Below are 13,254 nucleotides of genomic sequence, written 5' to 3'. Positions count from 1 at the left end.
ACGCTCCAGCTTCAGAGGCTGCTTCATGGTTTGAGAAAATGAAAGCAAATGGCGTTGCTCTTAGCTCATATACTTAATTTTTCTTAATGGTTTTTGCAAAACAAATAGAGTTGAGAAAGCTTTGTTGCCTCTGGAGTCTCGAAGAGATGGATGAAAAGGGTTTTCCTCCTTGCCCGGCTGCCTATTGCAGCCTGATCAACAGTCCTGGAAAGGTAAAACAATACGAAGCTGCAAGAATTGTGGATGTACAAGTGCTCGTCTATATGCTGTAATGATCAAACATTTTGGGAAGTGTGGCTGTCTTATTGATGCTTTAGATCTTTTTAACGAAATGAAGAAACTTGGATGCAAGCCTGACATTTATGCATACAACGCACTCATGTCAGGGATGGTAAGAGCCAGCATGATAAAAGAAGCTCATTCCTTGCTGAGAACCATGGAGGAAAATGGTTGCTTTCCAGACATAAACTCACATAACGTTATCCTAAATGGCTTGGGTAGGACAGGCAGTCCCAACCAGATAATTAAAATGTTCATGAAGATGAAACATTCCATGACTAAGCCAGATGCAGTTTCTCAAAACATTGTTCTTGGCTGTCTGAGTCATGCTGTTATGCTTGAAGAAGCTGCCAAGCTGATGAAAGAGATGAATTCAAAAGGCTTTGAATATGATCGCATCACTTATTCATCAATTCTTGGGGCAGTTGGTAAGGTTGATGAAGATCATGCAGCTACTCTTTTGTGAAAGAGACCTGGTGATGTCATATTATTTCCCTAAGGTATTGCTAATTTTACAATGCTCTTATTTACAGTTGATGTACTTTATGATTCATAAACACACCATTGGGGCCCAGTGGTGCCTCATTTTCCTGGTTATCTGGTGCTTTTCTATACCATGATCAATAGGAGAGTAAATCTGTATGGGCAAATGCATAGCAGAAGGTTGGTTATCTGAAGTAATAATCAAATAGAAGAATATCTGCTATGAGGGGCTTGCACCTTTTTTGTTTATATTTAGTGAACTTAACAGTCACTGAGCTAATGTAAATAACATCAAGTTAAGGAAATTGGACTAGTGCTCCTACTTGAGAAAAAGTAGAAAATTATAATAAATCAGAGAATCATCGCAGGAGATGGGCTATATGATTCCCAAAAGTCGATTTTCTGATCACTTAAAACCATAAAGCTGCAGATGGTGTCAATTCTATAGTTAGTTTTTTTTTTTTTTTCCTTACAAGTAAAATTAAGTAGTTCTAGTCATAAAAATGTTTAACACATATGAAGCCACTTGGAAAGTAAAGTAGGAGTGGGATCCCTTTTATATATGTAAGAGCATTCCTCTGTCTTGATTCTCTTTAACATACTTGAAAAAATTTCACATTTGAAGCAATTAGAAACAGCATTGCAAGTCATTTTCATGGGTCAACTAACCTTCCTCCTTATCTTATTAAAGAGAACGAAATGTCCTAGGGAAGAGAGAGAGAGCCTTTAATGAAATTCTGGAGCAGAATTGAATCTTCCGTTATCTGATGACATATGCATTATAATTTTGCATTACAGTAAGACTTTCTGAAATAGCTTGTCTGCTTTGCTCTTTCATTGAATTTGCCATAATTTAGCTAAGTGGTTGACTTCTCGACTGCAGGTCCAACTGCAAGGCATAGCTTACATTATTGTGGTGAAAATTAATAGACCTCTGCAAATTTAGAAGCAGTGTGAAACACTAGCTCATTTTGATGCATAATGTGTTAGAGAGACCCAACAAACATTCATTTGAACAGCCAAGCACCTGCAGAACTGCTCAAATATGAAAATCACTGGAATTTTGGTTGAGGCAAAGTTGAAGCAGTACAGAACTCTCTTTTTTTTCCTATTAAGAAGCGGCATCCTGTGTATGATACAAAGTTACTATTGCTGTTTGGCTTAAATCATCAGCAAAAATATAAACTGGGTCTTTGAACAGGCTTTTGTTGGTACTAGGTCCCTTCGATTTGGTGGGGCTTGATGGACAAATGAAACTTTACCAACAGAACTTTGATCCCTGGTATGACTGGGAAACAGAGGAGTCTATTCCTGCAAGCTTGATGTCATGGCTTTTCCCAACTTCGAAGGTGTACCAGACACTCTAATGGAAATCCTATTCCAACATCATTCCTCTTTGAACTGAACGTATTAGGAACAAGGACAGTTGTGCTGTATTCAAAATGGGATAATGTGCAGAACTTAACCATTTGAAATCTATATGGACACAATCCATTACTATGAGGGTTCGAGTTGGTATCAGAGGGCTAACATATCATGAGAAACTAATATCAGAAATACATGTTTGTCAAATGAAATTACATAATGTGAAGCACAAACATATACAGCAAATGCAAGCTCATTATTCCAATATGGATATAGCCTTTATTATTGGGACTGAAATGGAAATTTTACATGGCAGCTTTCATCTGTCATACCAGTTTGCTTGGTGCTTTTTATTTATCATTAGTTTTTCATTTTTTATGTTATCACTCTTCGTCCACAAAACATAAGATGGGGCAAGAATGCTTCAGGATGCACTTTCTCCTTTACAATAGTTCAGATCCTTAAAAGACCATTTTAGATCAGGTTGCATGATCTTCCAAACATCTTGCACAAAATTCTTGCTTGAGTTGTGTGAGAATTTATTATTTTCTTGCAAATAATTTATTTCAAATAAATTTCACCTTTTGTTTAATAGCTCTAATTTGCCTTCCCATAGATCCTGTTTTTATTTTATGAAACTAGTCCATTTAAAGGAAGAAATAAAATCTAAAAGAAATCAGCCTCGGCACTGAATAACTTAAATTGTCAAACTTGTAATCATGGCAAAGAAACTCACAGATCTTCCATCACAAGATCCAGCTCAGTTGCCAGCAATTACAATTGCAATCAATAAGAAAACTAAAAAATAGGCTGATTACATCTACCTAGGAGTAAATTTGATTGAATAAATCCTCAAACATTCTATTATTTCCTCTGTTATAGCTAATACAATATTGCCAACAATTCAATTGCCTTACAAGAGTAAAAGAAGGCCTCAGCATTATACAACAACAACAACCAGCAAATGTGCTAATTAATGATACAGATGCAAATCAGATCTAGAAACATTATCCACTGGCATTATCAGCAGAAAGATCATTCTCATCATCATCACCCTGCCGAATTTTAGCTATTTCAGCCTGTGCTCTCTCCATTATCTGTCTTTTCTGCATTTCTAAATCCCTATGGAAATCCATCCTCATCTTCTCTAGTTCCAACATCTGCTGCCTTTTATTATTCTCGATCTTCTCATATATCTCACTAAATTTCTGAATAGAATCTGCCACTGCCAGCAATCTAAATGAGGATCTTTCACTGCGGTCCCTTCCAGACTTTCTCTTCTTTGGTGGAAGTCCATCTGAATCATCCTCTGCCTCATCAGCTGATTCTGAATTGCCTGGACTATCCCTCATCTCATCCAACCCATTTGCACGGTTTAGGTATACTCTAGGGTTCATGAACACATACTCTCCTGAGTCCACCCCACATGAAAGCCCGCCTTGCTGTGCAGATGTTGACATTAGCATATCCATCTTCTTGAAATAAACCCATGTGCTACTATTGCCACCTGTCTCTGCTAGACTAATCTTCTCCTTTTTGTACTTCTTTTTCAATGTATCCAAACGATTCCTACATTGCGTGTCTGTTCTCTCAATCTTTGATACCTCTGATACCTTCTCTGCAACTTCTTGCCATTCCTCAGAACGAAGACTCTTCCTCCCACGTTGCAAAAATTTATCACCCCAAGCATCCAGCAAAACAAAAGTTTCATGCTCAGTCCAATCAGTGAGTGGATTACGCCCAGCAAATGAGGGTTTTGGAGCTGATGAGGTTGTAACAGGAGGTGCCGGGACACGAGGAGCAAATTCATAGCTTGAAACTAAGCTTTTTAGCTTTCGTTTTTTAGGATGCTTTTCCAAATCAACATCATCAATCCTCCTGCTATAATTCTTTTGATTGCCCTCCTCATCCTCTTCTTCTTCTTCTTCTTCTTCTTCTTCATCAACATCTGGATCCTCATCATCATCGTCATCCTCATCCTCCTCACCATCATCCACATCTTTTCCCACATACCGGATACCATTATTTTGATTATTCTCTCTATAGTCTTTTCCCAACTCCTCTTCATCTTCTTCTTCTTCTTCTTCATTCTCGTCTTCTTCATCAACATCAACATATTGATTACCAACTGTCCTGGAATATGGAGCATTCTTCACAGGAAGTTTTTGTCGATTTGAAGAACCATAACCCTGCTGGTGATTCACACCATATGGGTTTGGGGGGTACCTTGCATCATCCTCAGTGTCATCCATTTTTAAGCACAATTCAACCTCAAGAACGAGTAAACCTAAAAAAAACTCGCTTTACGAATCCACTACAGCCTCTAAATAACTTCAAATTACCAATTTTTCTTCACTTTAAAATCCAACTCCTCCCAACACCAACTATGATTCCTTTCATCCCCAAAGTATCTCACTTTCCACTCCCAATTTCAACTTCCCTGCTCTTAACCAAATCAGTATTCACAAGTCAACACACCGCAAAAGCTTCTGGTGCCATATTTAGTTCCACAATTTTATCGTGTAATATAAACCCAGTCCCAGAAACAGCAAAAACCCAAGAATATTGCTGACAGATAATCTTACTTTTCACTTCCAGACGACCAAATACTCGAGAAACATCGCACCAGACCCAAAAAAATTAAAATTTTAGAACATATAGTAAAAACATAAAATTATATAATACATCATCCACCAAACAAATTTTTTTTTAAAAATCTAGTTCAAGATCACCAGACTCGCTTATTCCATATCAAATTCAAATCTAGGAGAAACAAAGCCCTCAAATTTTCTTTTTCAAAAGACCCCAAATTTTTTGAGCTAAAAGTTACCATTTCTTCTCTTCCCACATGATCAAAACCCCATGAAAACAGACCCTATCATTCAAAATAAACAAAAAAAAGACCCATAAAACCCATTTTTAAGCTAAAATCATAATAAAAAGAAGAACAAAGCCCGTGTCTCTTACCTCAAAGAAAAATCACATTGAATACTTGAAAGAAGTGAAAATCGCGAACTTTCTCACGAATTAAACATTAATTGAAGCTTGTAAACAAAACCCCTGAGTTAAGGAATGGAAGACAAATGGATACAAGTCTCCTATAAAATCAAAGATGAAAAGCACAAGAAATGTGAAAATGGACAGAAAAAAAATTGGGGATTAAGGAAGGGTTGCAGCTACCTTACGCCCGGTGCTTTCAATGTGATTTTGGTGGCCCAAAAATCCGGCCCAAGTTTCCCCATGGTCAGATCAGATGTAATTTACAAGTTGGCCTACATCTTAACTCATTTATTTTTTATATTTACATTATTATTTTCTACTCTTATTTATATAAAAAATAAATTACCGTAAATTTTAATTCAATAACATTAAAATAATTTTTCTAAGTAATGTAATATTACCTTGTTAAAATTCAATAAATATTTATTTATCATTAATTTTATATTGAGAATTGTTAATATTATATAAAATTATGTAATATTATATTAAATATTTACATTTAGATTTGTGTCTTTATTAAATATACTTTAATTAACTTTACATAAACCTTGATATAAAATATTTGATTTAACGGTTATAAATTTATTCTTACACAAGGTTGAGTTTAACTGGATGCACTATATAAAAAATATTTTATATTATTGATACAAATTTAATAATAACTAATCGTATCTAATGAGTCTTAACAAATGCAATGTTGCACTAATGCGACTATTGAAAGTTCAAACTCGTATGAATATTAATTTAATAATTATTAAATTAAATATTTGTATTTAGATTCATATATTTATTATATATACTTCAATTAATTTTACACAAATCTCAACACAAATATTTGATTAGTGATCATTAAATTTATTCTCATATGATGATGAATTTATATTAGATGCACTCGATTATACTCGCTAGAAAAATTAATATTAAGATTTTATTTATTTCACGAAAAAATAATTTTTATAATTTTTAGGGTTTAGGACACTTAAAAAATAGTCAATAAAAATATTTTTCTAGAAAAAAAATTAAATCATTTCTTATTTTATATACATTGATAATTTTACTGAAATATTAAAACATTTATACATATATGATATAAATACATACTATTACTTTATTATTACAATCGATTAACGAAAAATATTTTTATGAAAAATATTTTTTAATATTTTTCATTAAAAATATTTTTTATATATAAATTATTTTTTGAAAATAAAAATAGTATTTAGAATTTTAAAGTTTGAATTTAATTAGAATTATTATAAAAAGTTAAATTATTATTATGTAAATGATTTAATCAATATAATTTAAAGATCCACTCATTAATGAATATGGTTTTAAAAAAGATAAAGTTGGTCATATATGGAATGAGATAAAAGGGTTAGTAAAAGAATCCTAACCTACATAGGGTTTTAGTCCTACATTAATTGGTATTGACCAATTAATATATTTTAAATAATTTATAACTTTTGTTTTAAATCACTATTCTTCCCATACAAAAAGTAGCCTATGGGTAAATTATTTCTTATTTGTTATATTTTATAATTAGTTTTCGTTATTTTATTTTAAAAAAATAAATTGGAAAATTCTAAAATTTATTTTCATTAAATGCTTTAGTCATTTAATTTATTTTAATCTATTTAATTGTTGATATTTCATGAAAAATATCAAAATACTTTTATTAAAACTAATGAATTAAATAATATATTAATTTAAAATTTTTAAAATAAAAAATAAAAGTATTAAAATAATAATAATAATAATATTTAAAATCGAAATAATAATTTACTTGAAAATTTTATTGATTACATATTAAAGTATTTAAATAAAAATAAATATTAAATATGCTTTGATTTATTTTTCAGAATATAAAATAAAAAATGTTAATAATAATAAAATTTAAAGATATTTTCTGTTCCATTTAACGCACGTGCCAAATTTTCCACAATCGTAATAAATTGTGAGCCACAACAAACATGTTACGTCACTCCAAAATCCCTATTCAATCCTCACTCCATCACATGCCAAACACGAGTGGTGGACCCCACTGCAGGAGTTGGTTTCCCGTCAGATGATCTGAACTCTTCACAGAGAATCTCCCAATCTAGACCGTTGGATTAGAACAATACAAATCGACGCGTGTGATTTGCACTTTTGATTGATTGATTATACAAAAAAAAAAGGATGTTTAAAAATTTTAAAAAAGCTGACTCACACAAAACGACAAGAGCAAACTGTGAATAAAAACGACTTTATAATATAATTTTCTCAAGGGCCTTAATGGGAATCATAATTCATCACAAAGCTCTCATATCTCTTTGCGGTTGTGGGGTCCATTTCTGGGACCCACCAAATCATGAGCTCTAAGCCATGTTCACGCCGTTAGTTCAGAGTTAGATTAATTAGACGACATAATATTAATTATTTTAAAATTTTATTCAATAATAATTTTTAAAATAATATTTAATATTTTAAATAAAATTAAATTACTTTTTTTTATTTATATTATTTAATAATATAATATTTATATTAATTTAAAAAAAATATTTTTTTAAAAAATTATCTCTCATAACTTATAGAAATTGAAAGAATTTTTTTATTAATGTCAATAATATTTAATTATTATTATATTTAATAATTAATTTAATAATTATTTTTATCAAATATTTTTATTTTAATAATTATATAAATAATTAATTATTAAAAATTAATATTTAATAACTAATTATTAAAATAATTAATAATTATTAAAATAATTAATATTACTTAATAGAAATAATAATAATTAATAAATTTTATCATTAACGGTTAAATATTAATAATTAATTATTTATATAATAATTAAAATAAAAATATTATATAAAAATAATTATTAAATTAATTATTAAATTTAAAAATAGTGATATAATTTTATTAATTATAAATAAAATATTTTTTTAATTTTTAAAAATTAATTAAAATAATTTTTTATGAATTATTTTTTAATTTTTAAATATTAATATAAATATTATATTATATTATTAAATAATATATATAAAAAAATTTAATTTTAATTAAAATAATAAATATTATGTAACCGAGTAAAGGGCATTGTGGGTAAATTTTCCCTCAGAATTTCGCCATTAACACAACAGAAAACATCGGTAGACTCAGCCGTTTGGTCACTCGAAAACAACAACTCCTATTTTGTCTTTTAGTGCTGACTCCTCTTAAACTCTTGAAAATGTGTTTTTATTTTACACGCAGAAAATTTAAGGTATAGAACACAAGCACCATTTTTTGTGGACCCCACTCTTTATCAATCGTGACCACATCTACTTATCATTTACTTGCCATTTAAGTTATATAATAAGAAGCATCATCTCCTGATAATTTATGCGACATCAAAATAAATTAAAATTTTATTTTTTATATTTTATTAAGTAAATTAATTACTAAATTTTTAATTGTAAATTTATTAAATATTTTATTTTATATTATGAATTAATAGCCTCGTAATTATAAAATGAGGTTGATAACATTTACATAGATAGCTTTGTCTTGTATCGTGATTTGAAATATATTTTTTTAAATTAAGAAAATAAAATATTTTTTAAAATATTATTAATTTTAAATTTATTTGAAGATAAGTGGGAAAAGAGATTTGCTTGTCATTCAAACAAAATTGAAAAGGAAAATCAAAAGGTAGTTCTAAAACATTGTATTTTCAGGGATCTGATTCTCACAATCTGTAGCCAGATTTGCAGTGTACAACTTCTTTGGGCGTGAATGGCATACAATTTAAGAAAAGCTGTCCTGTCTTGTGCTATAAAACATGGAATATACGTAGTTTAATACAATACTGTGTACCATACGTATTTCTTCTTAATCATATGAGAGAGAGAGAGAGAGGGTGGCTCCGTGTGTGTGTGTCTCAGAACTACAGAAGTCTCAGTGCTTCACTGCTGCTCTGATTTTTATGCTAGAGAAGTGATAAAAATAAATAAAATTGAAATAAAAAATAAAGCTGAAATGAGAAATATATAGGGGGAGTTGTGCTCGTGCTTTGTCCACTTCAGTACGTGTCTCTACTTGCATTTGTGTTTCTGTCCGGCCCTTCTATGTAGTTTTAAGAAGGGGAAACCCAGGTGGTTTTTTCATGTTTCTCCTATTTTGCTTGATTTTATAGCTTATATCGATGATCCATTTGATGCATTAGTTCTTGGGTATTTTTGAAGTTTCTATCCTTGGCCTCTATTTGATGCCACAGTTCTTCTACTTCTTTTTTTTTGTCAGATTATTTTACTTGGTTTTTGGTGTTTTTGAGGTTCTGTTTTATGCAAGCTGTGGATCTCTGTGTGACATTGATCTGATGTTAATTTTAAGCACCCTCTGAGGAATTTGAGGGGTAAAGTAATTAATTTTCCATTTTTGGTATTTTTATCTTTTCCATCCTTTCACTTTTTGTGCATGCTTGATTTTGATTTATTTCCTGTGAAAATCTAAATCTTTGTGTTTTATAGCACTGGTGATGCATATGATCAGGGTAGTCATTCAGTGATACATTTTATAGAAAAGTTCTCTGATATAGGTTCTTTCAGTAAGAATGTAATGCATTTCTTCTGTTGTTTCTATGCCTCTCTCTCTCTCTCTCTGGGGAAAAGGGAGTGAGAGTTGGGGACTTGGGGGATTCTTGATCTACTGTTTTCTGGACCATTCCCCGTCTTGATGACTTATAGGCCTAGATTTATTTATTTCCATATATATGCTTGCATTAGTCCTTCTTTGTGTATGAAAATATTATAAACTAATGTTTCTCAAGCCTTTGCCTTACATGTTGAATTGTTGCATGCTCGTGACTTACAAGTTTGCTGATTGCTATTACTTGTTTTAATAGTTTTATTGTTGATTTGTGTTTAAGAGATCTTTATGCCTCTTTTATGTCTCTCTTTAATGGTCTGCAGTCATAGGATTCCTAGTCCTGAATTTATTCACTGGTTTCTGGGTTTTTAAGATCTTTTGCTTTTATTGATTATAGATTATATCGTGACGTTTATGGGTCTATAAGCGAAGTTCTATTGTTAGTGACTTGTTTTGAATGTGGTTCTCAGATTTCATTTAAAGCTCATAAATGTTTCAAAATCTTTTTGGAGCTTTAATGTAACCAAAGATTTGCCATCATGGGCAACAATTATGTGATATGTTGTTCATTGTTACACATCTCTTTTAAATGCTTCATTTCTCAGGCTAATTCTTGACAGTTTTGTCACAATTTCTATTGATTTTGATGCTCTCTGCTTTTCTTTGATCTATTAACTTCGACTATTACAGCAGGAAATTGCCAGTATTTTGCTTCAAGCATTGAGAGGCTCTTAATTATGCTTAGAAGGAGAAGCAGATCATGTTAGGAACTAGGAACTAGGAAGGAGCATGCATGTTCAAACTAATGGCTGATTCTGCTTCAGAATCCCATTGCCAATTTGATGCTTCTAGCCTGAGACACATAAGCAGCTCATTTTTCAATTTTCCTGGTTTCTTTGTGGGGTTCGGTTCTAGAGGTTCATCAGATTCTGACTCAATTAGGAGCCCTAAATCTCCTCTTGACTTCAGTTTTTTCTCCAATCTTAGCAACCCATTTAGCCACAAGTCTCCAAGATTTCCAACCCAGGATGGCCATCAAAAGAAATGGGATTGCAGTAAAGTAGGTCTCAGCATCATAAATTTACTTGTTGATGAAACCAAATCAACTGGTGAAGTTCTTAGTTCACCAAAGAGGAAGAATATAATATTTGGATCACAGGTGAAGACTGGCTACTCTGTATCTTTGCCAAGAGACTACATGCTTTTGCTACCATCACAAACCAAAACTCATAACCCCAAATTAGGTAAATCTGATTCTGATTCTCTCTTTGGGAATGATAGAGTCCAGATGGAACCTAAACCCTTTGAAATTTCTTCTCCAATTAGCTTATCCCCCAATTCCCCTTTGAGTTCTAAAAAGTTTTGTTCAGAGAATAGAACTAATACTGTAACAAGTTTATCACTGTTTAGTGGTGAAGGTGCACGAACTGATAATTCTTTGGAAAGCAAATCAAGTTCGCTTCCAGTACCCATTGGTTCTAGCCATGGGTATGTAGGTTCTATCTCTGCACGTGAGATTGAGCTTTCTGAGGATTATACTTGTATAATTTCCTATGGTCCAAACCCTAAAACAACTCACATTTTTGGTGACTGTATTTTGGAATGTCACACAAATGAGTTGTTCAATTTTGACAAGACACAAAATCTGGGGTCTGAATTGCCTCAAGAGGCTAATTGCCTGGAGGGTCCAACTCCTTATCCATCTGATAAGTTTTTGAGTTTCTGTTATTCTTGCAAAAAAGTGTTGGAGAAAGGAGATGACATTTATATCTACAGGTATGCCCTCAAAATTTTGTGTACGAAGTGCCTTACTTCTGTTTCTGACCATTGAAGTTAGCTTGTTATCATGTACATATTGTGGCTTTTGATGTTTTGTAGAGGTGAGAAAGCATTTTGCAGTTTTGATTGCCGTTGTGAAGAAATTTTTGTCGAGGATGAAACAGAGAAAACTTGTAATGCTTCCCCCAAAAGCTCTCCTGCGTCCAGCTATGATGAAGATCTTTTCCTAACAAATGTGCCCATTGTTATATAATGGGCTGATGTTGCTCCCCCTTCAGACTCTCATGTCTGGTGATGAACAACTGGATCATCTGTTTCCAAAGGGCTGTTTATGTGTATCTGCTTGCTATCATGGATGATTACAAGGTTGAATAATACTATTTTCTGATTGTGTCTCAGCTTTCAAGGCATCGATGATTCCTGAGCAGCAACAAGCATAGAGTTTCTGTTTTTGTAGTTGAGGCATAAACATTATCTTAGATTGTTGTGATTCTATGTTTTCTATTAGATGGGTTAGAAGTGGCCAAGAGCCCTCACTCATCAGTTTTCTTTACATTTTTCATTGTCCTGCCTTTATCAAGAGTTCATGTAGTTGCCTTTTGAACCAATTGAACTCATTATTAAAGCTTCTCATCATTATATACCATATGACATTCTCTAGATACTCAGTTGAAGAAATTTTGATCAATCAAATTTCTCTGCAGTCATTTCCAGCTTCTGATAAATTGCATCTTTAGTGGCCAACAACTATTTGTATTTGTTACCATATCAAAGAAAAAGTTGCTGTTAGGCATTTATGCATGTTTCTATATCAACTTCACATTTCTCTGTGTTAGTGTCTAGCCTTTTCTTTCTGTATCTTAACCCCATATTGATATTTGTATTATCTGATTGGCAAGTAATTTTGCAATTTGGAACAATCAATTTTTCATTGTTTGGGAAACACCAACTTGGTTGACGATCACAGCCACGCTTTTGAAAAGGCCAGAATGAGAGTCTATGGAATTGTCTGGTGCTGGGGAGCCTTGAATGCCACACACACACACTTGCTAGTCAATGGCTGGGAAGCCAACCATTTGCAGTGGTGGGGCTCATGAACATAAACTTTAGGCATAAATAGTAAAACTAAATAAATTTATACAATAATGTCTGCCATGATCAAGGAACCAAAACCACCAATTTGATGATTGAAAATTAAGGGATTTTGAAAGATTAGAGCTAAACCAAGAAATTATGGCTTCTAATAATAATAATAATCACGAGTCTCTGAAACAAAGAAGGGTGGTTACCAACCTGATAAATCTTTCTTTTATCACCCAAAGCTTGTGAAATCAAGCATAAGATTCTTATATTCCTGTAAAGAAAGAATAAACAGAGCAAGGATGATGATGGGATGTTCAAACTTTCAAAATACCCTTTGTAAAGAATAAAATGAAATGGTCCTTTGATAAGCAGTTAATTAATTAATTTTATTAATCTTTTGACTTCAATAGTTTTGATTCCTTCCCCATGCAAATATATGATAGCTAGGCAGTAGTTGAGAGAATAAACTGACCAACATAGAGATTTTACATAAATATGTGACATGTCAATGTTATTCCAGTTTTCCATCCCCTAACTACTCTTCTTTTCTTTTCTTTATTTTTAAGAAAACAACTCCTCTTTCTTTTCTTTTAGAAAATAATTTCAAGCCCTAACATTTGAGGTGTGGATGTGAATGCTTCATTTTGGTAA

At 32.0% G+C, this 13,254-nt stretch overlaps 2 protein-coding genes across 6 annotated transcripts; one reads left to right on the top strand and one right to left on the bottom strand.

Moving 5' to 3' along the window:
- Positions 1-2,962: 2,962 nt before the first annotated feature.
- LOC110632020 (trihelix transcription factor ENAP1) lies at positions 2,963-5,289 on the bottom strand. The gene is made up of 2 exons (XM_021780110.2): positions 5,095-5,289; positions 2,963-4,718 (listed from the first exon to the last, which is right to left on the bottom strand). The coding sequence occupies exon 2, from the start codon at positions 4,377-4,379 to the stop codon at positions 3,135-3,137; it is 1,245 nt and encodes a 414-aa protein (XP_021635802.2). The 5' UTR covers positions 4,380-4,718; positions 5,095-5,289; the 3' UTR covers positions 2,963-3,134.
- A 3,712-nt stretch (positions 5,290-9,001) lies between these two features.
- LOC110632019 (FCS-Like Zinc finger 10) lies at positions 9,002-12,166 on the top strand. 5 transcript variants are annotated; one of them, XM_021780108.2, is made up of 3 exons: positions 9,002-9,248; positions 10,435-11,517; positions 11,620-12,166. In XM_021780108.2, exons 2-3 carry the CDS (start codon positions 10,535-10,537, stop codon positions 11,771-11,773), a joined length of 1,137 nt encoding a protein of 378 aa, XP_021635800.1. In that variant the 5' UTR covers positions 9,002-9,248; positions 10,435-10,534; the 3' UTR covers positions 11,774-12,166. The 5 variants fall into 5 exon arrangements, with proteins under 5 accessions (XP_021635800.1, XP_021635801.1, XP_021635799.1 ...); XM_021780109.2 differs by having other exon boundaries at positions 10,432-11,517; XM_058148897.1 differs by lacking the exon at positions 9,002-9,248 and adding an exon at positions 9,263-9,508.
- Positions 12,167-13,254: the final 1,088 nt, after the last annotated feature.

The sequence above is a fragment of the Hevea brasiliensis genome, chromosome 6, assembly GCF_030052815.1.
Source record: "Hevea brasiliensis isolate MT/VB/25A 57/8 chromosome 6, ASM3005281v1, whole genome shotgun sequence".
NCBI lineage: Eukaryota > Viridiplantae > Streptophyta > Magnoliopsida > Malpighiales > Euphorbiaceae > Hevea > Hevea brasiliensis.
The sequence above is the reverse complement of the archived record's forward strand: the minus strand, read 5'-3'. Positions and strand labels throughout refer to the sequence as shown.